Source organism: Centrocercus urophasianus, unplaced genomic scaffold, assembly GCF_019232065.1.
Source record: "Centrocercus urophasianus isolate 14NV4802_14NV808 unplaced genomic scaffold, USGS_Curo_1.0 seq_29, whole genome shotgun sequence".
NCBI lineage: Eukaryota > Metazoa > Chordata > Aves > Galliformes > Phasianidae > Centrocercus > Centrocercus urophasianus.
In genome coordinates, this window is record NW_024884855.1 from 7225087 (window position 1) to 7251509 (window position 26423).

General features: G+C 52.1%; 3 protein-coding genes across 9 annotated transcripts in view; 1 reads left to right on the top strand and 2 right to left on the bottom strand.

Moving 5' to 3' along the window:
* Window positions 1-1891, bottom strand: part of TSC2 (TSC complex subunit 2) — a 31112-nt gene extending 29221 nt beyond the window's left edge. For 5 of the 6 annotated variants that reach the window (XM_042827838.1, XM_042827837.1, XM_042827836.1 and 2 more), the window contains exons 1-2: window positions 942-1106; window positions 8-94 (exon numbers count right to left, since the gene is read on the bottom strand). In XM_042827838.1, coding sequence (XP_042683772.1) covers window positions 8-94; window positions 942-1079 — 225 coding nt within the window. In that variant the 5' untranslated portion in view covers window positions 1080-1106. Of the gene's footprint in view, window positions 1-7; window positions 95-941; window positions 1107-1873 lie in introns of those variants that run through there. The other variant, XM_042827839.1, reaches the window with a different exon arrangement.
* Window positions 1892-2020: 129 nt separating this feature from the next.
* Window positions 2021-7741, top strand: NTHL1 (nth like DNA glycosylase 1). The gene is made up of 6 exons (XM_042827621.1): window positions 2021-2084; window positions 2461-2681; window positions 3569-3739; window positions 4266-4425; window positions 5879-5984; window positions 6620-7741. The coding sequence occupies exons 1-6, from the start codon at window positions 2021-2023 to the stop codon at window positions 6741-6743; spliced, it is 846 nt and encodes a 281-aa protein (XP_042683555.1). The 3' UTR covers window positions 6744-7741.
* The window catches only part of SLC9A3R2 (SLC9A3 regulator 2), a 28123-nt gene continuing 9361 nt past the window's right edge, over window positions 7662-26423 (bottom strand). For both annotated transcript variants that reach the window (XM_042827619.1, XM_042827620.1), the window contains exons 3-7: window positions 15239-15415; window positions 13681-13834; window positions 11789-11832; window positions 11408-11470; window positions 7662-9950 (exon numbers count right to left, since the gene is read on the bottom strand). In XM_042827619.1, coding sequence (XP_042683553.1) covers window positions 9792-9950; window positions 11408-11470; window positions 11789-11832; window positions 13681-13834; window positions 15239-15415 — 597 coding nt within the window. In that variant the 3' untranslated portion in view covers window positions 7662-9791. The remainder of the gene's footprint in view (window positions 9951-11407; window positions 11471-11788; window positions 11833-13680; window positions 13835-15238; window positions 15416-26423) is intronic.

The window sequence follows — 26423 nt, forward strand, 5'->3', positions numbered from 1 at the left end:
AACTTACCTCTTCAATTTTTTTTGTTTTTGCCACTTCACAGATTTGGCTGATTGCTCGTATCCTATTACTTAATCCACATTCTATGCTCAGTTCCTGGAATAAAATGCAGAAATAAGCCAACAGTTTATCTTTCTAGAAACAGTAAGTCATTTCTCAAAGGGTTACAGGGCCATTGAAAAAGGAATTAAGGCATTTGCCCAAAATTATCTATTAGTCATCATCACTGGAGCTTTTCAGGAATCTCTCCAACAACATTTTTGCATGAGCACATGATGATTCACCAAAACGAGAACCTTCCCAGATCTGGAGCCAAGCAGCTTTTCACCTCCAGGACAGAACAACTCGATTTCTTTCTTCAGAAAATTTAATAACTCTGACAGTGGCATTTACTGAGCACACAGGAGGCAGGGAAAGGATGGACATAAGTCTCTCTCCAGCTTCCAGCCGGTAAAAGTCCAGCTGCTTCAGCACAGACAGTAAGAGATCCCAATCTCTTTCCCCCTTCTATATGTCACCCTCTCTGTCTGCTAACTATTCCGTTTACAGACTGACCAGACCAATTTCTGGAACTATCTGAGTTTTTCTTCCACAAAAATTTAAGCTTTCATAAAATAGAAATAGTTTTCAGCTTGCACTAACTGCCACTACATAAACTTTATCAAGCTCAGACTATCAATGCAAAGGAACTTACTTTGAGTCTGTAATCTGTCACAACAGAGAATAACATCACCCTATAAAATATCTCAAAACTATTTGAACACTTAATTAAAACACTGTAACTTCTAACTCCATGAATTTTACATGCATTTCACTAGAGAGTGAATTGAGAGATAAGGTAAAAAGGCAAGAACACATGGCAACAAAGAAAGCAGAACAACTGACTGAGAGCCCTCTGCCTTCCAAGCAATCTGGACTACACCTTTATACACATTTCTCACACCTTGAGTATTTCTGCAGTGATGATGAATTCCGTTTGCTTCCCCTCTGATGACTTTGAACTTCCCCGCGATGATCCCAGCCCCAGGAGATTCTTGAACTTCTCCTTCAGCCCCGAATCCTTGCTTTGAGGCTTTGCCATAGCTGACAAGAAAGCAGCGCTGAGCCCCTGCAAACACAGAGCAGTGACTGTTCAGGGAGGCCCAAGCAGAGTCTTTAAGTGTGAAAAAAAACAAGCTTCACAATGCAGCATTTACAAACAGCTCTGTTGTTTCAAGCTGTTTACAGAGAAGCCCAATGCCGAGTACAACACTGAGCTGCCCAGGCCTGACAGCACTAACCATTTGCTGGGAGCTCTGAGTGACCAACGCCACCACAGCCTGCACATGGCAATCTCCATTTTACCACCACTGAATTGATTTTTGAATCACAGACACGCACGCTTTGAGGCAGGCATGCACCAAAGTCCTCACTCTCTTCAACCACGGGTGCCCCATCCCTGGAGGCGTTCCAGGCCAGGCTGCACGGGGCCCCGGTCTGATCCATTGCAGACAACCAGCCCACAGAGGCATGGGGCTGGGGGGCTCTGGGAGCCTTTCTAACACGCTTTCCATTACTCCCAACCCAAAAGCAGTGCATGGGTCCCGCTCAACCGGTGATGTTACACGACTCCACGACAAAGCACGCAGCACGTTAAGCATGACGGCCTTCAGCACAGCGGGGCACCCTGCCCTCCAAGGGTCAGCCCAGCACTCCGCCCCCCACGTCAGGACACCCATCGCTGCGTCCCGGGGACACCGCACAAGCGCCGTAGCAGCCCCGCAGGCACCCAGACACCCAGCACCCCGCACCCCAACCGCTCCCCGGCACCCCGGAGATCCGCGGCAGCCATAGGCGGTAGCCATAGGCCGCAGCCCTGCGCCCGGGGCCGCTCACCCGCCGCAGGCCCGGCCCCGCCGCCCCGGCCCCTCTACGCGCCGCGCCGACCCCGCCTCTGGCGGAAGTCCCTCGAGACACTTCCGGTGCCTTCTGCTTCGCAGGGCATTCTGGGATTGGTAGTCCCGGATGTACCGGGCTGCTGCCATGTGCGCGGCTGCGCCTGGCGGCGGTGGGCGGGCGGCTCGGAGGCTCGGAGCTGCGAGGGCAGGTACGGGGTGGGGCTAGGGTGAGGGTCAGGATTAGTGCTAGGGTTGGGGTAGGGGCTAGGCCTAGATGCGTGTCCGACGGGGTAGGGGGCGGAGTCTGGGCCATTCTCAAAGCAGCAGCCCAGCTGAGGTCGTTGAGGGGTCTTGGGATGGGTTTTGAGGGGCTGTTATCTGTCTGTGGGGACACTGCCTCTCTGTAAGGGCCTTCTTTGCTCTCTTGCGGTGCTCCCGATTTCGGCTGTGCCCGCACAGGAGGTGCTGCTGGTTTGAGGTTATGGGGAAGGTGTGTTTGTCTCCACTCAGAACACTGGGTGTAGGGCAGGTGATGGTATCTGACAGCAAGTGTTGGCTTCAGGCATGAACATCTCCCTCTTGCAGGGGGCCGGGTCCCCAGTGCAGCCCCGAGGTACAGCAGGAGGACAAGGAGAGTCCCTATTGCTTATGAAGCTGAACCCAGGCCTGAGTCCCCTGGCCCCACATGGGAGCCAGAGAACTGGCGGCAGCAGCTGGAGCGCATCCGGGAGATGAGGAGGCACCGAGATGCTCCCGTGGATGAGATGGGAGTGGATAAATGCTATGACACCAGTGCACCACCGCAGGTAATGGCGTCCCAGGAGCATCACTAGGCTGCATAGTGCTGGTTTGGGCATCTCCATAACAGCAAAATAAATACAGAGTGCATCCAGTCTGAAGGCAGAGATCAGTCGTGCAGGAGGTTATGGCACAGGTACATGTGGGGGGGAGCTGGCTTATCCTGTGGGCAGAGAAGAGCCAGCTGCTTGCTGTCCTGTGCTTGGCTCAGTGCCTTCAGGCAGTCCTTGTGATGTGGTTCTGGGTTCTCTGCTCTCATTTAGCCCATTCTAACTAGCAAACACAGCTTTGAAATATGCTCGTCCTCTGCTTAAACCAGAGAGTTGCCAGCTTGAACCAACAGCAGAGGATGAGGCAAAAATGAGATGAATTTAGACTTAGAGTGGAAACCTCAACAACGTATTAGGGCTGTGCTTTCAGGGCTGGCTGGCAGAGCATGAAGGCATGTCTTTCTTTCTTTAGAAGTCTCTGCAGCAGTCCAAGGAGGGTGCTCATCCAGATGGCTCTGTAGCACAGAGGAAAAACAGTTCAGAGAGAAGGTGAGAGAGCTGATAACTCTCCAACCTGCTGTTGTGCTCGTAGAGCAACACAGAAGTGCAAATTGGCTTTCTTCCTTCTTGCAGCTCTCCTTTAAGGGGATGCCGGTTGAAGGATGGGGGCCTGCTGGAGTGGCAGTGTGTTCCCTCAGAATGGGAACAGTGGGGAAGGGGGGCATTTGCATCAGTACTAAAAACAAAGCAAGGCAAGGACACAGTGCAGGGCTCTGCTCTTTGTGCATTGGGGACATGGGGGACACAGAGGGAACACACAGACTGGCTCAGCAGCGTTGTGCCGGGTGGGAGAATGCAGCTGCAAAAGGATCTCAGAGAGCCTTTCGGCGTCTCCTTTCCCCCAGGTTATGCGCTACCAAGTTCTGCTGTCTCTGATGCTCTCTAGCCAGACTAAGGACCAGGTGACATCAGCTGCCATGCTCCGCCTGAGGCAGCGTGGCCTCACAGTTGACAGCATTTTGCAGATGGATGATGCAACGCTTGGGCAAATCATTTATCCTGTTGGATTCTGGAGAGTAAGTGCAGGATTAACGTTTGTGTGCATTAACCTCCTCCACCTTCCCCTGTTCCCATGCAAAGTCCTATGTCTGGGACTGCTTAGAAGCCCAGGAGAGGGACACAAGGAGGGTGGCTTGGCCTTTGCAGGCTGTATCTCATGGTCAGTACCTGTGCAGAAAGTAAGTGCTGAAGGCGGAAGGTGGGTGTGAATCAGCCCTGTGTCTGAGACTTCCCACTGTGTTCAGCCTTTATTCCATGCCATGTGGTGATTTTTTTCAAGCTGAAGGCTGTATTTTTATGCTGGTTTTAGCGATTTGTATTCACAGTAAGATTGTTTGCTGCCATGCCTGCAGAGTGCAGAGGAGGTTAGAGCTAATCAGCTTTCAGTATTTTGCTTTCAGAGAGAAATCTAAGATCTCTGTCACCTCTCTGCAAACTCCAGTACATGGACTCACACATAACCCACACCAAGGAATGTTTTTGTTTCTTTCCCCTGTATTGGAGGGCAGCTTGATTTTTCTGCTTTTCCCTTTGGTTTTCCAGAACAAGGTAAAGTACATAAAGCAGACAACAGCCATCCTGAAGCAGAATTATGGGGGTGACATACCAAGCACTGTGGAAGAGTTGGTGAAGCTGCCAGGAGTTGGGCCCAAAATGGCCCATTTGGCCATGAACATTGCTTGGAACAGCGTATCTGGGATAGGTAGGTTGAAAATGTGCTTTCCACATTTCTCTGTTCCTGAATCCTCCATGATCCATCCCTGAGCAGAGAGGGCTCGTTGCAAGCTACCTACCCTAAGGGAACCTAATAGCATCACTTGAGTCATGTGCAGAGTGTATGTTGTGCTCGGGTGGATGCAGGGTGCAATCCTCAACCATTCAAAGTGGATGTATTGCATGGACCCATTTACTGTTTTGCCCAAAATTTGAAGCAAAAATCCCCAAGTGCAGTCACTCCTTCTGCTCAGATGCTGATAAGCAGAGCAAATACTGCTTAATTGGGTAGGCATCCAAAAACGTGTCAGTAAAATAGAACTTTGAAATTTTATTGGTTTCAAGTGAAAGAGATAATTTTGTGATTTGCAGGTAGTTTTAGGGTGACCTGAGGCTTGGTAGGTTGCTTCTGCAAGCTGTTAGGAGGGTAGAAGTGTAGCTTAGTCTCTAGTGCCAATTGCTTGAAATCAGTTCAGTGGTTCATGATACACTATAGAGAGAAAGGGCTGCCCTGCAGAGCCAGCAGATGGGGCTGGAAGATCAGCACAACCCAAGGACTCTGGGGATGGATTAATATTCCAAGTGAATTTGCTGCTTAATGGAGGCCCCTGGGAAAGTCAATAGTGGTGCCACCTGATGAATGACTGCCACAACCCAAGGTCAGTGCGGGCAGCAGCTGACCCCTGCAGCTCCACTGGTGACTGTCAGCTGTGCAAAATGTGGCTCTTGTGTGAGAGCTCAACAGTGTTCAGGGTCTGTTGTTCTCTCCCTGCTATGGGGGAGGGAAGTCCACTGGGAGCCAAACTAGCCAACTGTTTTCCAAATAATTGCGTGTTCAGTTTTGATTTAGGAGGCAAGGCTTAGTCTTCCTGTTTACAGCAATTTCCTGGGTTTTGCCCAATTAGCCACAGAGACAGGTTTATCGCTGCTGATCTAACAATAATATACTTTGCATTCTGAGCTTTTTAGCTCAAAGCACTTTATAAACATTTGTTTAAACCTCACAAACCCTCTTGTGTTAGTAGGTATTATGAAATGCGTTTTCCATCTGGGTAAACTGAGGGGCAGAGATTGCAACTTGCGTAACAGCAGCTGAAATACCCGGAGGAAGAGAACCTGGGACAGGCTGCCCTGTGCCTGCTAGATCACAGTGCGGAAACCTTTGTAGGAAGGCTGCCTACGATTGTGTCAGTGTGTTGCTAGCTGTGTGGTATGAGATACCCACCCTGTCTGCTTTTGGCTCTGAGCTTAGGAAGAAACCAACATGTTTGTATTGTGAGTGAGCTTCCCCTTGTGTTCCACCTGCCCTATTCCTGCAGGGCTACAAAGGAAGCCCATTGCAGGGCATTGTACCTGGTTTGCTGTGACAGGCAGCCCTGGCTGTGCTCTCTGCATTCAGGCATGTTTGTTTCCCACCTAAACTCTGGGCTCTCCCTTCCTAGCTGTGGACACCCATGTGCACAGGATCGCAAACAGGCTGAAGTGGGTGAAGAAGGAGACCAGATACCCTGAGGAAACTCGGGTAGCACTGGAGGACTGGCTGCCCAGGTGAGGTGTGAGCCCCCAGCCTCCTTCTGCCTTGTGCTAGACAGAGGAGCCACATCTGCGTAAATCCTATTGCGTTTTCAGTGGCTGCAGTGTGGATCTCCTTCTTATGGATGAACTCGTCTGCAGATGTCTCTCTGCTCTCAGGGTGTTTCAGCAGCATCTCAACTACTGAGTGGTTTCTTTGCTATTAAATGTGTCAGCACTAGTTCAGGAAAGTACCTGGAGGTCTTGATACCACACTCACTTTCCTAGACAAACTTATTATGATACAAGCCAGGTGCCTTTCTGTTTGGAGCCCTGCTGAGCCTAATGGCCATAGAAGTAGCAGGCCATGGTTGGATTCTGACCTTCAGTGATGCTTAATCTTCAGTATCAAGTACCAACTGACAAGTGGAACATTCTAATGTCACATCTCCACATCTGACACATGCCTTAGCACAAAGAAATGACCACATGTGCTTTATGTGATGGTCCTTCCACATCCCCCACACTTCAGAGGGATCAAGAGGAGCTAGGGCTGTCCTTAGCTTCCAGGTGGTTTGGGAAAATAGGCAAAAGGTATCGGTGTAATAACATGGGCTGCTTAACCCCTCTAAGCAGCTGCACTGAAAAGCTCACTCTCTCTCTCACTGCAGGGATCTCTGGAGGGAGATCAACTGGCTCTTGGTGGGCTTTGGCCAGCAGACCTGCCTGCCTGTGAATCCTCGCTGCAAAGAATGCCTTAATCAAGACATATGCCCTGCTGCTAAGAGATTCTGAGAGCCCATTCTGGCTGCCTTGTAAGAGTAGAGTAAGAAGGCCACTTCAACCCAGAGCCAAGCGGTAGGAATGTTGTGCTTTGCATGGGGCTGTGTGACTGTAGAGAAACAGGAGGCTGCTGCAGCCAGCTCAGTGTTCTTAGGGAGTGGAAGCTGCTGTTGGTGGCTGAGCTCTCAAGAGGAAAAAGGGTCCTTCAAAGCACAGTAGTCCTGCTGCATCAGTGCTGCCAGCTCCAGCCCCCATGTGAATGCTTGAGTGCGCCCCAACAGTGCAGCAGGCTGTGCAGTGTCAGGAACAGCTGGAGAAATGCAAGACTTCCCGCTGCTTGTAAATATGTGTTGAATAAAGGTGGTGGGTTATTTTTTCTACCCATGAGGTTTGCTGGCATCTCTGTAACACAGGGTGGAGGAAGAAGAGCTCACAGTGACCAGTGAGCTCATAGCAACCAGCCCAGCAGCTGAGAGCAGGCAGCTAAGTCTCCTGCCTGGCCCTGGCAGTGAGAACGATGGTCAGTAAGGTCCAGCTAGAGATGTCACAAGCTAGGGTCAGAGGCAGCCACAGTCTGAACAAGTGACCTTTGAGTTCTGCTTGCAGAGGAGTCATGGGGGAGGCACAGCATGGCAGCAGGTAACAAAGCCAGCTTCACACTCTTCGAATATGCTGACAGGGTTTCCAGTAGCTGCAGGATCCAGGTTAGTGCATACCTCAGAAGCTGACACAAGGGCCACCACCACCACTGCGTGTGTTTTGTTCTTCAAAGAAAGGGCAATGCTGACTTCAGTGCAGAGCTTCAAAGGGATCATTTCAGCTACACTTTAAACAAGCAAGGGAGGAAGCAAAGTTTATAATGTGCTAAAGAAGGCAGTAATACCACCCTCAAGTTCTCACCACACAGATGAGGAATGAGCAAATAAGTGGTACATGGGAAAACAAAGTTTATTACTGACATTACAGTGTATATTATGTTTTTACAATACAGCTAACAGCCTTATACTTTATTGATTTTTTTTTTTTCCAAGTTAAATGTACAGGAACTGAATAATTACTACTGAGCTACAAGATGTCAGAAATACGATAAGTGCTTTAACCAGGAGCAATTTCCATGGACTAAGCAGAGATTAAGATTTTAAAATCTTATCAGTATGCATTTGCACACCTGATTTCTTTTGATCTGCTTTCAGAACGACACGTTCTTTCTTTTTCCTTCCCCCTTAACTACAGTGGTCCAGTCTTGTATGAGAAACGTGGTATTTACAAATGAGTCTTTGCTCTTAACGTGCATCATAGATTAAGTTCTTGGTGTAGTGGGGAGCACTCTGCCCTGCACAGAGCAGAGTACTGTGGGGTTTGGCTATGCAGGCACTGGGAACAATGTGCATACCGTGGAAATGTGGGGCTCCTTCAGTACTTTCTTAGTTCTTGTAGAAGCAAATATTTCAGGGACTAAAATGAGAGGAGCTAATCGTCTTTGAAGTGGGGTAGGAAAGAGGTCTGTAGCTAATGGCAGAGTCCTGGAGGGGAAGAAAAAAAAATCTCCCCTTATCCTGAGCCATCATCCTGCTGCCAGTCTCATCCTCAATAATCCAACACCTGCACCAGACCCTCTCCTTTTTTTTTTTTTCCCAACCTATTCAGCCCATCAACAGTTTGCACTTTCATAAAAGAGAAATCCTTTCCTCTGCCCCTGAGGGTTCCGTGCTCCCTCCAGCCAGCAGCCAAGCACTGGCCCTATGCTGCAGCCAGGAGAGCAGCACGTGGTATAAGGCACCTTTTAGTTCAGTGTTTAGGAAACACAGAGCCATGGCAATATCCATAGTGCACTGACTAATCCAAAGGCCTCTACCTTGTAATACAGCAGCTCTGGGGAGTAACAGAGTGAAGTCGCAGCCTCGTCTTTTGTTTAGATGAGTCATCAACACCCAAGTTATTGCTGCCCATTTGCATTCAGCTGGGGAACATGGCTTTACCAGATGCCCAGTCCCTCCCCACTGCTGCACGGCCAGCACACAGTGGAGCTCAGGGCTGCTGGGGGGAGCAGACCTCACAGCCGGACTCTCTGTGGTGCACTGCATTCCATTTTCCTCCTTCACAGCCAAAGGCAAGCAATAAAGAGCTTAAAACAACTTCAGCTGTCATGCTTTACATTTGGAGGATTTGAAAACATTCCTGGTATTAAAAGGAGGACACAAAACCAAAGCAATTGCCCCAACATCAAACCTCTCCTAACCAGAGTTTACTCCATAGCTGACCCTGTGGCCAAGGAGCACAGGGGGAGTGGGGCCAGGCTCAGTGTGCCCACCCCAAGGGCTCTGCAGTGACACACTCAGCCCTGCAGCATCTCTCACACTGTGAAGTTCGTGAGGTTGGTGGCATCTGGTACTGGGTTTGTGCTGTCTGTGCATCCCCCTCTGCAGCACTGAGAAGTGGAAAAGGGGTTGCCAGGGCCAGGACAGGAGTCGCTGCTGGGGAGGGAGGTCCCTACATTAACTGGAAACAGATGGGGTTTCATTCAAAACAACAGCAATGAGAATACTTTCATTCCCATAGCAAAGCTAGCGAGTGATTCACAGCCTCTGTCTGTTTTCCTATCATGAGGGGCATGCCAGCCCTCCACCACGGTGAGGTGCCCCCATCTGCACGGGAGCACAGAACATCCCATGGGGCTCAGCCTGGGACACCTGCAGACCCAGAACACCCCAAATAAAAAACAGTAACAAAAGCCTAAATAACGCAGGTAAGAAACAAGAGTGAAACTCTTCCAGTCCTTTCTCAGCAGGAATGGGGACAGCGGGAAGCCATCCAGGCTGAAAGCGAGCAAGGAAAGGAGCTTTGGTCACATTTGTCTTATGAGAATCGCTGGTGAGTAACAATAATAATAATAACAATAATAATAATAACAATTAAAAAAAAAAAAAAGACTTTAAAATACGCTTCATAAAAGCAACCAGTGAAGAGCAGAGCACAAAGCATCTCACGTGGACACTGCAGGAGTGCTGCGGGCACCTCCAAACGTCCGGGCAGGGCAATGAGCACTGCTTCCAGCAGGGCTCAGAAATTGCTGAAGATCTCCCTCTTCTTGTTCCAGTCCATCTGCGGAGCCCTCTTCTTCACCCTCTTGGCCCTCACCTTCTCCTTGGCCTCAGCTGCCGTGGGGCTCAGGCTCAGCCCACTCTCCTCAAACGGGTCCCTCTTCTCTGAGTCTCCATCCTGCAGGGAGGGACAGATGGAATCAGCAGATGACCTTATTGGAATTGTTACTCTGGCTGTTGGAACCACTGAGCAGCATCCAAGCCCTGTGCACCCAAGGCTCTGTTAATGTCAAAGGATGAGGAACGTGTTCTCTGGTCACCTTACCTGGAACACTGGCTCTTAATTCTGATCAAGGCTGGGAAATCAGTGCACTAATTACCCTGCCCGCAGCAGGGGATTGGAACTGGATGATCTTCAAAGTCCTTTCCAACCCAATCATCCTATATTCTACGTCACACACAGTGCTAAGTCAAAGCCCCTGCCCTGTGCTGTCTGTGATTTAACCAGCACAGGAGCTGCAGGGCCACAGAGTTCATCACTACACTGCAGCCAGTGCCTCCTGCCTGCCCACCTGGCCTTGCCCAGTGCATTCTCCTTTGGGCACTGTACAAAAGGGTGCAGCTTTCTATCTGCCTGATAGAAGAGCTTTATGGGAAGAAAATCAGTGACTTTCTAAAGTCACCGCCACTGCTGCAACGTGCCCTCAAGCCAAAAGCCCCCATTGCCCGTCTAATTCCTGTAATAGGTTAAATTTGACAAACACATTGTACCCTGGGGTACAGTTAATACGCAAGCCCAAATGCTTTGTGCTAAACACGCAGCACTGGGTTATCCCAGCCCTCACCTTTCCTTGGGGTCTACAGGGCAAAGAAGGACTGACCCTGCTGGGTGCTGCACCAGAGCTACTTTCAGTAGGTGAGCACCAGAGCAGCTGCAATGTGAAGCTCCTGCACCTGCACCACATCTGTGCCATGGTTTTGGCACACGATACAACTCCTGGTCTTTATGCCTGCAGAAGTGCCCTAGTGCAGTGCTTTGCATGCAACATGCTCACATAAGCACAGCAGGCAAACACGAAAAACAAAGACCTTCACTTTTAACATCTCAAAGGCTGTCCTGCTCTCTGGCATTGCTGCCCTAATGCATACGCACACGGTGCTTCCTGCAAGAGGACCTTTCCAGCTTCGCTCTGGCTCGCAGATGCAAACCGGTTCACATGCACTGTGCAATTGGGCCATGCATTATTTAATGCTCAGAGCAAAACAGAGCTGCCAGCCTGCAAGTGCCTGACTCTGCCCTGAATGCAGCTGCAGCTCACAGCCCCCCCTGCCCAGCCAGCTCTGGGTGCTCAGGGGGTGCATCCCTGCTGCAGAGCACTGCTGGGAGCACAGCTATGTGGCACTGCACATCTTCACCCCTGGTGAAGGGGAAGGAATGCAGTCATTCACGGCTGCACCTCACACAGATTTACAGGGCAAGGCATGACAGAACTCCCTGTATTGATTGCTGGGTGGATGCAGGCGTTCCTAAGCCTACAATTTGAAACTGAAATTGCATGTAAATGTGTTTTTACCATGGCATAAACATGTACATATGTATGGGAAAAGAAGGCAGCATGTGTTTGGGGTTTTTACCTCAGATTCCTTCCCAGGACTCTGAAGGTCATTGTGAGATGAAGATGTGGATCCTCCATTCAGCTGTGGGAAATGGAAACATTAGCTCAGGTTGTGCAGGGGCAGAAACAATGAAAGCCAGTAACCACGTGGGGACAGACTTCACAGCCAGCCCCCAGTGCAGCACTCCAGTGCCTGCGGGGTTGATGGCACATGCAGGGTGCCATTCCTGGGGAAAAGGCACAAAAGGGGCTGAGCCCAGCCTTGTGCAAGCCTGAAATTAAAGCTACAGCAGGACGCAATTCTAATTAGCCAGCAGCGGCTAATTGAGCTCAATGAACCTCGGCAATGCTCAGAGGTTCCCTCTGCTCTGAGGCAACCCGGGAGCAGGTAGGGACTCACCTGCATCTGTGCAGATCCGTTCGTCATGGGCTGAGGTACCACACCTGCAGACCAGGCAGAGGAAACAGTGAGCGCACTCATGGGGACTGCCGGGCTGGGCTCCATCACAGGGGCTGCAGTCCCAACATGGCCCCAGTAAGCCCTGCGTGCCCCCTGCCCTGGAGCTTCAGCCAGACCCAGCATGTGTTCCCCGGAACCATGTTCTGCAATCCCAACCTTATTTGATTGCACCCTGTTTTCATCACAACTCCCCTTCCAGGAGGTGGACTATGCCACTTCCTAAGCTGCACTCCCAGTGCATTCCTGTTTTTGACAGTGAAATCATTTTTCCTGGGAATTGTTTAATCGGAAATCTTACAGACCAGCCCAACATTCTTTGCTGAAATCAGCATCTTGGTGTTGCAACAGCATGTGGCAAGCAATCCTGCTGCCTTTCATGGACCTTGGCACATTATTGCCCACTTCCAATAATTTGTGTTAATAATGTTCCATACAATGGCAAATTCAATGCAGATGAGTTGCCAGTTCCCACAACCAAGTCACTGCTCAAGGCAGCCTGGGACAGATGAGACACAGTGCTACGGATGCGCTAATTGTGACAGGGTTAGTGACTGAATTATACTTAGCACAAAGACTTTCTGCGGGCACAGACCCCATTCTGTGTTTCTCTGTCGCCCCAGTGGGACCCTGAGCAGCCCCAGCCTACAGCAGCCGAGCAGAGAACACCACTGTGTGCACTCATTGTGCAACACAGCACCCAGTGAAGCAAGAGCAGCACTCGGTGCCAGAGCAGCTTGCAACTGCAGCAACCTAGGGCTTCTAACTTACAGCTCCGCAGCCATTGTGCATCATGGCATCAGTAAGGTTGGAAAAGACGTCCAAGATAACTAAGCCCATCCCCACCCCATCCCACCATGCCTACCGACCACGTCCCTCAGTGCCACATCTCCACAGTTCTTATCACCTCCAGGGTGGTAAGTGTCAGTGCTGGTGTCTGAGCACTCTTTCAGAGAAGAAATGTTTCCCAGTATCCAGCCTGAACCCTCCTTAGCGTAACACAAAGCCATCACCTCTCATTCTATTGCTGTTACCTGAGAGAAGAGGCCAACTTCCCCCTCACTACACCCCCATCCCCCTGGTGCAGGAGCAGGGAGCCAGCACCCGGCACTCGCGCCCTGGCTGTGTCCCTGCTGCTGAGAACAAGGTCCCCTTTGTGCTCGTGCCAGCAGACAGAGCTCACACCGCTCCTCTTTGAGCCCACTCAGAGCATCTGACACCACTCTCACCTCTCAGAACGCTTTGACTCTATTTCTCTGAACCAATCTTCCCACGGAGCACCTGACCGAGCTTGGGTTGGATGGTGACAGGGTGTGGAGTGGACAGACTGCTTTCTCTGCCAGGTTCCAGCAGCAAGGGAAACATTCCTGCAGCAGACATCTGTGTGATCGCTGCTGCGTGAAGCCTTTCTCTGCGTGTGCACATGGGGGCTTCTCCGCAATTCTCTCTGCACCCTCAGGCTCCTCTGCCAGGGGTCATCACGCCCTGCAGCCCCACAGCAGTGTTCTGCTCTCAGACTCCAGGCAGCCCTGGGATGTGCCACCAGCACAGCATCCCCACAGCTGAACCACCTGCACCGAGTGCTGCTGCACCCATTGCCACATCCCACAGCATCGTCACCCCACAGCCACCTTCTGGCAGCCAGTCCCTATGTTAATTATTCACAGTGTAAAAATAATGAGTTGTTTTGTGGCTGGGAGTATTCTCACTGTTTATAAATAGCTGGGTGGTGCTCAGGAAACCACTCAGGGATGAGACAAGGGAAACATGACTCTGTCACTTCTGAAATCCCACCCGTGTCCTGGTGAGTCACAGGGGCAGAACCGGGCTCTCACCTTTGGTGTGCTCCTCAGTGGGGGTCACCCCCAGCTTCTTGAAGTACTCATCTGTCTCAGGGTCCACCACCAACAACCTGGCTTCGCTCTCTCTGGCCTTGATATGGGACACCACTTCTGAGTGCCGCAGCCCCTCCACGTTTATCCCATTCACCTGCAAAGCAGCAGCGTCAAGTGGCAGCAGAGACATCTCTGACGTCCCCAGAAACCTCTGCACATGCTCCATCTGTTCACTGCAGGAAGTTGGCCAGATGACCTTTAAAGGTTCATTCCAACTCAAAGGATTCTGTGGTTCTATCTCCTGAATTCCACTGGGCCTCCAGGCTCTGCCACCTCCCGACCTACACGAGTGCTCAGGACCTTGCTGGTTCCCCTCTAATGACTTTACCTTCAATTTGCTCCCAAAACCTCATCCTGCCTGAGCTCATCTGGGTGTCCCCCTCCAACAAGGGAGGATATCCCGTGTCCCAGTGGCCAGGCAGAGCACGGTGCTTGTCAGTCCCTGACGTATTGACTCATTTTCCCTTCACCGCACGCGACCTGGGAGCCACCAGCGGATGGGATTTCTCCTCCCAGGCAGAAAGGGAACAATTGTGATTTCTAGGCATTGTTCGTACTCAGAAATGAACACACCCATTGCCTGGGGCTGGCGCAGCCCCTGCAGTGCCAGCATTTAGACTGCAGGAGACAGAGTCTCAAGGAGCCAGCCTGGCTTGTAGCCATGCTCCACCCTCACCAGCACCCCATAGTCACACCACTTTCACCAACAGCATCCCACGGTCACCCCACCATCACCCCACTCCTACCCTAGGGTTCACCCTGTCTACACTGACCCATAGGGGGACCCCAAAGGGGGCTGCCCCTGCTCTCCCACCCCAACACTGTACAGCAGGGCCGGGAGCATCGATTATTTATCAGAGCCCCATAGAGCCGAAGCGGGGGCATCAGGTTTCCAAGCTCTCTAACTCACCCCTTGCTGCTTTGTGTGTGCTGGGCACTCGACCAAGGGATGATAAATAAATAACAAAACCCCTCGCTGCTATTAACCACAGCCATGGGTGTCCCAGCCCCAGCATTAAATCGCCACGGTGCTGGGACAGAGCCAGGCTGGGGGCACGGTGTGGTGCCCAGCTGGGAACAAGTGCTGTCTGTCCATCTGTCCATGCCGCTTTGAATGGGGGAACTCATTCTTCAGTAAAAACATCAAGAGACAAACAAGGCGAGGGGAGGGCGATTCTGTGCAACATCAAAAATTCTGTTGTTCAGCACTAAGCGGACAGGAAATCGCTTCCAAGAGTGGTTTTTTTCCCCCCATCTTTCACAATCCTATGCTTTAAGATCTCTCTGCCAAGTGTTTTCCCTGGCTCCAGGCTCCTGCCCTGCCCAGCAGCATGATGGATCTGATGGAAAAGGGCACAGGACTGGGGCTGGATTCAGCATCACACTTCCCAGATAAGCATCACATCCCTTCTGCACTCCATCTTCAGGAGGACCCATGTTGGTAGGACCCAAAAACCCAACAAAAGGGCCTCAAAGCACCATGCTGCATGTGGGTTACCTCCACCAGGCGGTCCTGGGGCCGCAGGCCTGCTCTGGATGCTGGTGAGTCGGGGTCAACCGAGCGGATGAACTGCCCTGGGCGGGACTTCTCACTGTGCAGGTTAAAGCCATAACCATTGGGGCCTTTCTTCAGGTGGCAGAGGCGTGGACACAGCTCTTTCTGTCCGTTTAAATCCTGATTTAAAAAAGAAAGAGGAGGGAGGAGGGAGGATAAGATATTGTGTTGGATGTATAGGCTTTGGTCAGAATTAAGTTGAGAAGGAAGCAACATATCTGCACACCATCCCCTCCTTCCAGCTCAACAGGGACAGGTTAACAAATGGATTTCCTCTCATTGAGTTTATTTTAGAAAACTGATTGTCCAAAACCATTCCAGAGAAATTGAAACAACAACAACAAAAAATGCATTTCCTCAGCCAACAGCAGCCCAGACCCACCCACCCCACCCTGGGGCTGCCACCCCACGGCCACCTTAACCCCCAGCACTGATTGATGGCAGCACCGTGCCTGGCTCCCAGTGACTCCAGCATGGCTCAAGGTTTTCTCCTCACCTTGCTACTGGTCCCTCGCTGCGGGGATGCTCTGAGCAAGCTGGGTGATGCCCAGATCTGGAGCTGCATCCTTGGCCACCGCAGAGATGGACACCAAGGGATGGGCAGCCCTGTCCTGCAACCAGCTCAAAAATGGCCATGAATAACTGGGAGTACTGAGCACACTCAGTGCAGAGATGGATCATCTGTGTGCCCACCTGGAGCCACGCAGCACAGCTGCTCTGCTGCCACTTAGCAGTGAGCCTATGGAAACATTGAGCTGGGCAGAGAGGGAAAGCCCTGCAGATGTCTTTGCAGAGCAGCTGGGTTTTTGCAGAGAGGAAGCACCATCCCTGCACACGGTGCTGCCCCAGGTGCCCACAGCACATCCAGGCTGAGGTCACTGCAAATATTAGTGGAGCATGTGAGGAGTTTGGCGCTTCACCTCTATCACGTGCAAAATGCTTTACGGCTCCTTGGGGCTAACAGGGAGCAGCACACAGCAGGTTTTATCCTTCTGCTGTTCTCGTGCACCAGGCACAGCGGCACAGCCATGTCCTGGGCAGGAGCTGCTCAGAAATAGAAATGCCTTTGGGTTTTGTTTTTTTTTTTGATCTGTGGTTTAAGGAAAACATTCCCATTTTAAATCTGCATGGAAAGCGACACTGCTCCCACCTGCTATCAGACCTCAGATATCTATCTATCTATCTATCTATCTATCTATCTATCTATCGGTAGGACGACCTCTTACAACCTTTCATTTAAAACAACTATAAAAATATGTGAAATTTTCCCCAATGTTCCCAACTTGGCCAAAAAAAAACAAAACAAAAAAACTGGAAAAGATGTCCCTACCCCCCAGCTAAATGCAAATGGTAGAGGTGGGTGGGGACCTCCTTTGGGCACTTCTACCCAAGAAACACCCGGGGCTTCTTTCACCCTTATACACCCACTTGGCAGTGACCCCTCCACACACATTTTCCCCAAAGGAAAGCCCCCATACAGCACACACGGTGCGCAGCACTCGGGGCTCATTGCAGGCTCAGCCCTGCGTTCCCATGCCCCCACACTGTGGGTTCAACCCATCTGCAAACACTTCCAGCTCTGCAGCAGCCGAGGAAAACAGGAAATGATTCAATGCTGGAGCGGGTTCGGTGTGACCTCAAGGGATGCGCAGGGCTTCGAGCGCTGGGAACAGAGGCTGCAGAAAGGAACACGTCCAGAATCACCTACTGGGGCATAGAAATTACCTTTAAGAGCCATTTTACTTCAGTTTTAAGGAGTCGTGGCTACAGCAGCAGTTCCAAAGCACCAAACAGTCACCAAACGAGCACAGTGCCACTGGGCTCTGCCAGCTTCATCTCTAAAATAAATTGCACAGAAGCTGCTTGGAAGAGGACTGCTGCAGCAGCTTTGTGGGGTACCCAGCACTGTGCCCTGCATGGGCACGCTCTGCTCTCACCACCGTGTCCTGAAGCCAAGATCCACCACTGAGATGATTCAAAATCTTTCTCATTTCAGCCCCAGCATCAGCTCCAGAACTTCCCAGGAAGACCTGAGTGCTGTCACTGATCCCAGAGTTCCCAGCTGTGGCTGTCTGCAGCTGCTGGAACCCATGGGGCTCCAACAAACCCCCCTCTGGGTATGAGCAAACCCAAGTTCCCCCTGCTCAGCCTCAAGCACAATGAAGCTCTCTGCACCGATGTACTCTGTTCCTCCTGCCAGCTCTGCTACTCATTCTCTTCACAACTTGTGCTAACATTTCCCTGTTAGGACGATGTTTCCTGAGCTCCAGGGGTGTTCTGCCTTTGGGACACCCCAACCACACTCCCACCTGACCCCAAAGTCCTGCAAAAGTTCCGCTCCTTCCCACGGCTGCACTCACACAATGCAAAACCAACAAAAATGACTTCGTATTTCCCTCCTTGCATGCAATCAGCGATCTTCTTTGGGGGCATCCAGACACAACAGCACCCACTGATCTCATACACGGGATTAAAAAGCCATGGATGTCACATTTGCCCTACATTGCTGCTCCATGCACATACCCACTGGTGTGGATGTGTCCGTGCAGATAAGAGCTGCACCAACACAAAGCTGCAGTGCCACAGTTCCAGGCACACCACCACCATAGCAGAAGGAAGCAGCGCAAGACGGCTCCATTAATAAGGCACAAACAAGACATTAAGTAACAATGAAACACTTCCAATTTAAAAGGGAAAATTAATAATAATAATAATAATAATAATAATAATAATAATAATAATAATCTCTTTAGGCGCTGCCAGTTCTCATTATTTTATTGCAGCACCTGCTGTTTCAGCATTGCCATCCCCAAGTTTGGAGCAAGGGCTGTGGGAGCAGCATCCCACCCTGCAACAAAACCCATTTGCCCCATGGAACTCCCAGAACCCATCATGCCTTCATGCAATGAGGCTCACCCTGCCGGGATGCTCAGAATTGAGCACTGCTCTAGCATCACCCTCCCACTGCTCACGCTTTGTGGGTGAACACTAAAGGCTAAAATCCTTACAAAGCCACGCTATAGGGGTTATTCCAGAAATACATCATTGGATCCAGTGTGAATGCAGAGCTGTCCTGGACAGGAGAATGGGGATGAAGCACACACACATCATTCCCATGGAAAAAGGACAAAATGATGGAGCTCCTCAGTACCAGGGTCCCCCAGCACGAGCCCCCAGCCCTACACCCACCCCAGCTAGGGTCACTGCTGCTTATCTGGTGCAGCCACACCATCCCCAAGTACTGCTATAGGAGATGGATACCCTCCAAGTGCAGATCATCCCGCGCCACATCCAGCTTTTCCACCTCTGCATCAGTGGAGTTGGAGAAAACACAGGCAGTATCACTCCTGTCTAATTTGCATTGCTCACATACTTTCTTTCAAGCCAGCTCCCATGGCGTTTCCTCTCCTTTTGCACACAGTTTTGGGCAGAAAATGGCCCCTTTGCTTGCCTGCTTTGCTCTCACCCCAGGTGACAGCACCAACAATGGGAGATGCCATGAAGGGGAAAACCCAAAGCAGGAAGGGCTGCAGCACGTAGAACAACAGCACAGGGTCCCCGGACACAGCATCCCCAGGTCCACTCCGTCTCTGCCCCTGCTATCAGCAGGGGTTTGCTGCTCAGCTTCAGGAAGCACAGGAACAGGATGCTGCACGGCTCCCCGAACCCCTTGACAGTCCCAGATGTAACCCAGGGTGCTGGAGGCTCCCTGCAGCCGCACATTTCACCCAGCTTCATCCCACAGCCCTGGAGGCAGTCAGAGCCAAACACAGCTCCAGATGTTGGTGGAAAGCTATAAATAACAAGGGGGGAGGGGGGAGGGCCAGTTGGATGTCAGTCCCATGAAGCACAGCAGATGTTCCCCCCTTGTGGTGCCGGGGAGGAGCTGGGACGTGTGGGCTGCTTGGAAAGGCTTTGGGGAGGAAAGTGGCATTTCCAGCACCCAGAGGTGCCACAGCCACAAGGTTCACTTTATTGGCTCTAATTGAAAGGTTTTTCAGCCAGGAGACTGCTGCTCTCTCCCAGGCCAGGAATAACCCCAGGGTAGGAGCAGCTCAGCCTCCACACAGTAATCACGCTGCTGCCATTTTTATACAGCCATAGCCCTAATTATCACCCTGCTCATCACCCAAGGTGTCCTGGCTCAGACAGCCACAGCCAGGAGTGAAAATCTTACTTTGTTCTGCAACCCAGACCCAGCAGCTGACTGACAGAAGCTCTACAACTCCTGTCCTTAAAGCGTCCTCCCCACACCAGCACAACACTGCAGCCAGGAGAAAGTTCTGTGCATTCCCCAGAGGACAAACATCAAGAGGAAGGCACAAACTGCTGAAGGAACGATGCACAATGGATACAGCAGTGCTAATGGCACCCCAAAACTGCAGCCCCTCTGCCCAAAATAGCGCTGAGGGCAAACAGGCAGAGATCTGAAAACGTCCCAAATCAGCCAGCTGCCACCACAAAGCCTGGACATCTCTGCCACCATGCATCTCAAAGGGGAGGAGACAAGCAGTGTGACCTCAGGATGCAGTGTCCCCACCACTGCCCCAAAGCGCAGCACAACACCACTGCCAGCACCAAACGTGAGCTCCAGGCTTCTGCAAAGTATCACAATGGCTTCCATTATTCAAATTGCTTCAATTATCTCAATTGCACCAGCTGGGTTGGAGCGATAGAAGCACCCCCCAAAAAATGTATGTATTTATTTATTCTTTTAAGGGCAAAAGTCATTATACAGATTTGCACTGTTTTCTTTAACATCACTCCTCCAGCAAGCAGCCCTGCAGCAGGCAGGTGCTCCAGGAACTCGGTTCTGACAGTGCTGCTCCGGGCGCTGAGCACAGAAACGAGGCACGGCGCCGGCTGGATGCTGCCCAATGCACAGCACAAAGGGAGCAAACGAGCATCGCAGGCAGGCTCACAGACAGCAAAGTGATTCCAATTAGCAGTGGAAAGCATCCAACTCGGGTACTCATCAGGACCTACAGCCAAGCTGCAGCTGATAGCAGAATTTGGATATTTTTGGTGAGTGAGGTCCCAGCTCCTATCAGGACTGATGCAGTAGAGAAAGCACTGAAGTCAGAGTGGTGGCAGCACTGTCCCCATCCAATTGCATATGGGGAATGACAGCAAGCTCAGCCCACAGCCACAAAGCCCCGAGAAGATTTGTCCCTCACCTGGTCCTGCTCTGGCCTCGAGCACAGCCCTGCAAGGATGGGATGAGCCATGTACTGAGCACTGCAGGCAGGAGGACACCCATGTGCAGCGCAAGCACTCTGGTTCAGCGCAAAGCCCCTAAGCCTCAGCTGCTCAGGGCTGCATGTTGCTGTAAGATAACGCTCCCTGCGCCTGCCAGCCCCAACCATGCCAGCTCTTGAGAGCAGAGGGAGTGCCAAAATGCTGCGCTTCCTCGAGAGCAGTGGGCACCTCGCTCAGATCAGCGCCACGCTGTGCATCACCCTCCCTAAGCCATGTTCTGAAGCACCCAGGCCTCACATGAGCTGCACCATGCTATAACACAGAGCTGAGACCTGGCAACAGCCCCTCCTAGGACACCCATGGTCCCCTCAGAAAATGCCAAGTAGGAGGGAACATAAGCAGGATGCAAAGGGAAAGAAAAGGCAGTGATGGAGCCTCAGTCCTGCTGTGACTGTGCTGCCAGACTCAGGCACCCCATGGGCATCTCACACCAGGGAGAACGAATGATAGGGAGAGCATCCTGCTGGCAGCCTGCCTTCCACCCACGTGTCACCTCCCAGTAACTTGCTGCCAAAGAAACAAGACCATGGCCTCACTGAGTGCTGATGCCCTAAGCAGCAGGGTTAAGCCTGGATTCACTTCTCTCCACACCCCCCAGCACAACAAATCCCCACACAGCACAGGGCACGCAAAGGATTGCAAAGTCAGCATCCCCTGGTGATGTCCCCCAGTAGGGACATGGCAGATAGGGAGCCCAGAGCAATACAGCTGCCCTATGCTGGGCACCACCATCCTCTCCATGCACCATGAGCTCAGCCCAGCCCTGCTGATACAAGTGCCAAGCACTGCAATCTCCATGTCATTTCTCAGGAATCCCTTCTAGTTGGGGAATTTCCCAGCAAGACACTGCAAGATGCAGCCTTTTTCCCTCCCCCTTGGCTGCTGCTGGAGCAGATTCGGACACTGAGGGAACCCCTCTCCCCCAGCACATGCATTCCCGCCCGACGGGGCGGGTGCAGCAGCGCGTGCTTGGCAGGGAGCAGCTGGCCCCAGTGGTGGAAGAAAAACGGAGGGGGCAGGACAGAGAAACAGAAAACGCCACGTGCACGTGTTTGCTTTCAGAGAGAGAAACTTTTCCAGTGCAATCTGCCAAGGAAACACACAGTCGAGAAGCCCGTGAGCTCCCTGCTCCAGAGGGGAATTGTATAGGATAACAGGGCAGTAAAGCAAGTCCTTGTGGGCTGGGAATGTATTCACAAAGAAAAACATGGAATCGACATTCCAGCAATACAGCAGAGCCAATGGAGCTGTGTCTGTGGGTAGGTGGAAGGCAAGGAGCAGTGGCTGCACTGTGCCAGGCTGAGGAAAGGGGGAAAATGTCTTTCCCACATCCTTCGCACACCCACCGTAAATCCCACTCTGTCCCAAAGCCCACTGCCACCACATCTCCACGCCCCCAGCACCTCTCCACGTGCAGGCAATGGAGCACAGACCTGCCACCTCACAGGGCAGAGCTCCAGCACATCCCACATGTGGGCTGAGATTGCTGACAGAGGAGCTGGGACAACAGCTCTTGCCAGAGCCACCCCCGTAAAAGCACCGACCTCACAGCATCAGCTGCCCTTTGGACTCCCCAGCTTCTCACCAAGGCCAAGTCTTGAGCAATCACTGCATCATTCATTAATGCTGACCCCGTTAACTGCCTTTAATAATCCCGGTCATTAGCAGGAATCCAGTCAGCTTTGTGCTCCCACTGCATGGGGGGAGCACTGGGTGTCACCATGATGCCCCCAGCCCCGCGGCAAGCACATGCCCTGCAGTGACCACAACTGCTCAGGAAAACCCTCCTGGGAATGGCAGAGCTCCCACGTCATGCTGCGGGGGCTCTCACCATGAATGGACACCGCAAGGCCACTCACTGCTAAACCCCAGTGCCTGCAAAACATTGCATAGGGCACGTCCCAGGGCTCCCACCCCTATTGACCCCATGCAGCCTCCCCCAGCCATAGGGTACAGCCAAAGGCAGAGCCACGGGTGCTGTTTGCAGCGCAACCCATGCCTGGTGCCCACCCCACAGCCCCAGTGCCCAGCCCCATGCACAGAGCAGGGGAACAGGCGCTGCTCTGTGAGCTCCGGGAGCACCGGGGAAGTTCAATAGTTTACCACTAATATTTGTCTTGGCCAGGCGGCACGGATCGCTGGAGGAAACGGGGCAGGGGGAGGGCTCCCTACATCCTCTGCATTCCTTAGAATGAAAGTAAAGGCAGTACTGCAGCACCCATGCCGGGGGGTTAGCTCACTGGTAGGCCTTTTGGTTTTAAAAAGCCATGCAATAAAACATCCGGGGGTGCAGCTCCTACAGGATGAGGCCCCTGGCTCTCAGCATGTCCCACTAACTATCCCCTCCTTCCCAAGCCCCACAGCTCATGGCTTTTGCACTAAACCTGCCCACAGCAGAGCTGGGCACACCACCCACATCCTAAGCTTTGACAGAGCCCCTCCTCCATGTCTGTAACCCAGCCTCTTCTGCAGTGATGCGAAGGGATGCAAGCTGTCACTAGCATTGGGACCCAGGACTGAACTGAGAACTGACACGATGGGGAACAAAGCTACTTCCCATACAGCTGTATCACTCTGCTCCAAACCCTCATTTTAAACCCAGCTCCAAATGGCAGCAGCAGATCATAGAAGGGCTGGGGTTGGAAACAACCTTAGCAATCACCTTTAAGGCTGCAAGGCACCAAGCATTTATCACCACCAAGGCAGCCGTGCTGAGGCAGATAAGGGGCAGCTGTGGCACAGCCCTGCATGCCAGACACGTGCAGCACAGGCACAAGGAGCCCTGATAACCACTGGTGCCAGCACTGGGCCCTGGCTGCAGGCAATGATAACCATGGGGAAGTGAGCACATGGTTCCCAGCAGCCCAGTGTTTGGCTGACAGCATTTTCCCTTTCTGAATCCCCCTGCTGCAGGCTGCCTCTGTGGGAAGAGCAGAATAGAAATGAGAGCTCCAAAGCAGGACCAAAAACAGCCCCCCAGGCACGGTCTGGGCTGGCAGAGAAGGGTCAGGGTTCTGGGATGCTCAGCAACCAATGGACAGCTTTTACTCCTGTCTTAGGGATGCCCCTCCAGCATACTGCACACACATTCCCTCCCCAGGGCACACACAGGCCCTATATCAGTGCAAGCCCTGTGCTCGTACACAGCTTCCAGGCAAGAGCAGGGCGCTTTTGTAGGCAAAGTACTATTCATCCTTCTTAGTACAAATTAGGGCTTGTCTTAATTAAATCCTGCTAACTGTGAGCGCCCACAGGGCCAGAATTAACCGCTTTACCTGGGATGCTCTCTAGTTGCTCATGAGGGATGCTCAGCCTGCAGGGATGGGGAGCACTGAGGCTGAATGCCACGCATGGCAGGAGCAGCTGAAGCCCCATGAGCCCCATCAGGCACTTTGGGGGGTGATACAGTCCCATTCCCATGGAACACACCGGGGCAGGAGGTCAACCCACCGAGTAGTGAGCAGGGATTAGCCCACCCGCTGCCCTTTGTGCCGCTCATTTCTTCAAGGGGATTAAGCCCTGTAAATCCCTAAGAGGGTTTAGTGACATAACGCTGCAGGGACTCCTGGGGGGACAGGGGCTGCACTTAACAGGATTGGCAGCTCCGAGGGTCTGTGTCAGAACCCCACCAACTCACCACAGCCCCATCCCCTCCATCTGCCACTCCAGCACCTTGGGGAGCACAGCTCAGTGCCCTTCAACAGAAGGGAGGAGTGCACAAAGCCACCCCACATGCTGCTGCAGCACCAGTGCCCATAGGAAACAGCCCTTTCCCTGCTGGAGACACTGCTTTGAGCATAGCTTTCAGGACTCACTGCTAATGGATCTTTGCACTCACCCCATAGCAGACTCATGCATGATGTTAGTGGGAAAAGAGAGACTTGGCCAAAAACCCAGCTCCAAGTCTGGCTATGGCTCAAGGGCATGCAGCAGTGGAACCAAAACACTGGGGGGGGTACAGGCAAGAGCAGCAGTGAAATGAAATTACAATATGGATCTTGCCAGAAATAATTATGTCTACAATCCAGGTTTTAATTCCTTACATATAGAAACGTATGGACCAGGAGAAGCCCAGTGCTGATTAAGAGTTTAGTTTTTCTCTCTTATTTTCCAACCTGGAGCCTCCAGAGGCCACTGCCTGTGAAAGCTCCATGCCGAGAGACAGAGCCAAGTGCTGAGAGCCAAAACTGGACCTGAATCGAATGCGCTGAGCTCTCCTACAACATTGGGTAAATCACTGAACTTCTCAGCCTCTGTCTCCCCAACCAAAGAGCAGAACAAAACACACTGAGAGGCAATGAGACAGCCATGGTGTCTCACTTGTGCACTGTGATGGCTGCAATCGGCACAGGATACTGCTCTGCAGATTAAAGAGAGCTCTTTGAACCCCCATTTGGAAGCAGCACGCCTGCCCAACAGCTAGAAACCACAGCCCCCTCCAGCCCAGGAATGTGTGCCACAAAGCCACCATATGCTGCATGTTTGCTCCACGTGTTTCCACTCCCCACAAGCACTGATGTCACCCTGACACCTTCCCCCACACCTGCTGCCTCCCTCGGTCACAACAAATCTCCAGTCCCATGCACCAACAAGGAGCAGGGCTGTGCCCAGAGCATCACCCACAGCAGCACCAGCACGGGAGCCAGGCACGCATTGCTGGGCACTGGGGATGGTGCTGGAGGAACAACACGACTGCATGGTCTCCACAGTTCATTTTGTGGGGGCTTAGGAATAAGTAACACAGCACAAAAGCAGTGTAGTTTAAAGGCAATGAGCTCTGAAGCATTGAGCACATTAGAAATCAAAGGACTTACAAAAGCAGACAGCTTTGCATACGAAAACAAACTCATCACAAGAAACATGTTGCAAAATTAATAAATAAAGTCTGCCCTGCTGACTTCCAGCTCCATAGCTTGTGCCACTCCCCAGAGCTGCAGCCCCTGCGCCACAATGAGACCACCACCCTGGCCCCAAACTGCTCACAGGGACACAGCAGTCATAGCACAGACACAGCACTGCTGCCAAGGCGCATGCAGAAGGCCCAGCTCCTGCCAGAACAATTTCAATTTATTGGAAACCATTTAATAACTGTGCTATTGAACAGAACCTCCAAGCGACTGGCAGGGAGCAGGCTGTTATTAAACCAATCTGCTCAGAGCATCCCCATGAGCAAGAGGGGCTAGGGCTGACTGCGCTGGAGCACGCTGCGCTCTGAGCCACTCCCATTGGATATTGGTGTTTTAAAACATGTTGAAGGAAAGCCTCCAATTATCCAGGGACGCAGATGGGAGGGACCATGGGATGCAGGACCCAGGGGATGCAGAAGGGTCACATCTCCTGGTGTCAGCAGTGTCACCACTCCAGGATGCGCTCACCCACCCGCACTGCTGTCCCCTCACAGGTCTCCAGGGCTGACCCCTCTGTCCCTTTGGGAGCACACAGCCCCAGGAACAAAGGCACTCGGCAGGGCGCAGCTCCTCCTGTCTCTATCTGCCTCTCACTTTTGTGTTTCACTAAAAATATCCCCCGGAGGAAGTTTCAGCCGCGGGGTGGATGCTCTCCTCCGGGGATGGGCTTCCTGCACCACCCGGCATGAAAATCCCCCCCAGTGAGCTGCACGTTGCCCTCCAGAGCCCCTTCTCCCAGTGCTGAGGCAATGCCCAAGGAACCCTTCTCCTCTGCGGGTTCATCACAGTCCGAGACTCCAGCACATCTCACATGCCACAGTGCCAGCCTAAAGTTGACAGCAGAACAAATTAAGTCAGAAGTTAACAGATTGCTGATGCTCAAGGGGAGAGCAGAGAAGATTGGAAAGCACAAGGATGGGATTGGACCTGTCCCCAGCGAGGCAATGGGACAGAGCCCCAAA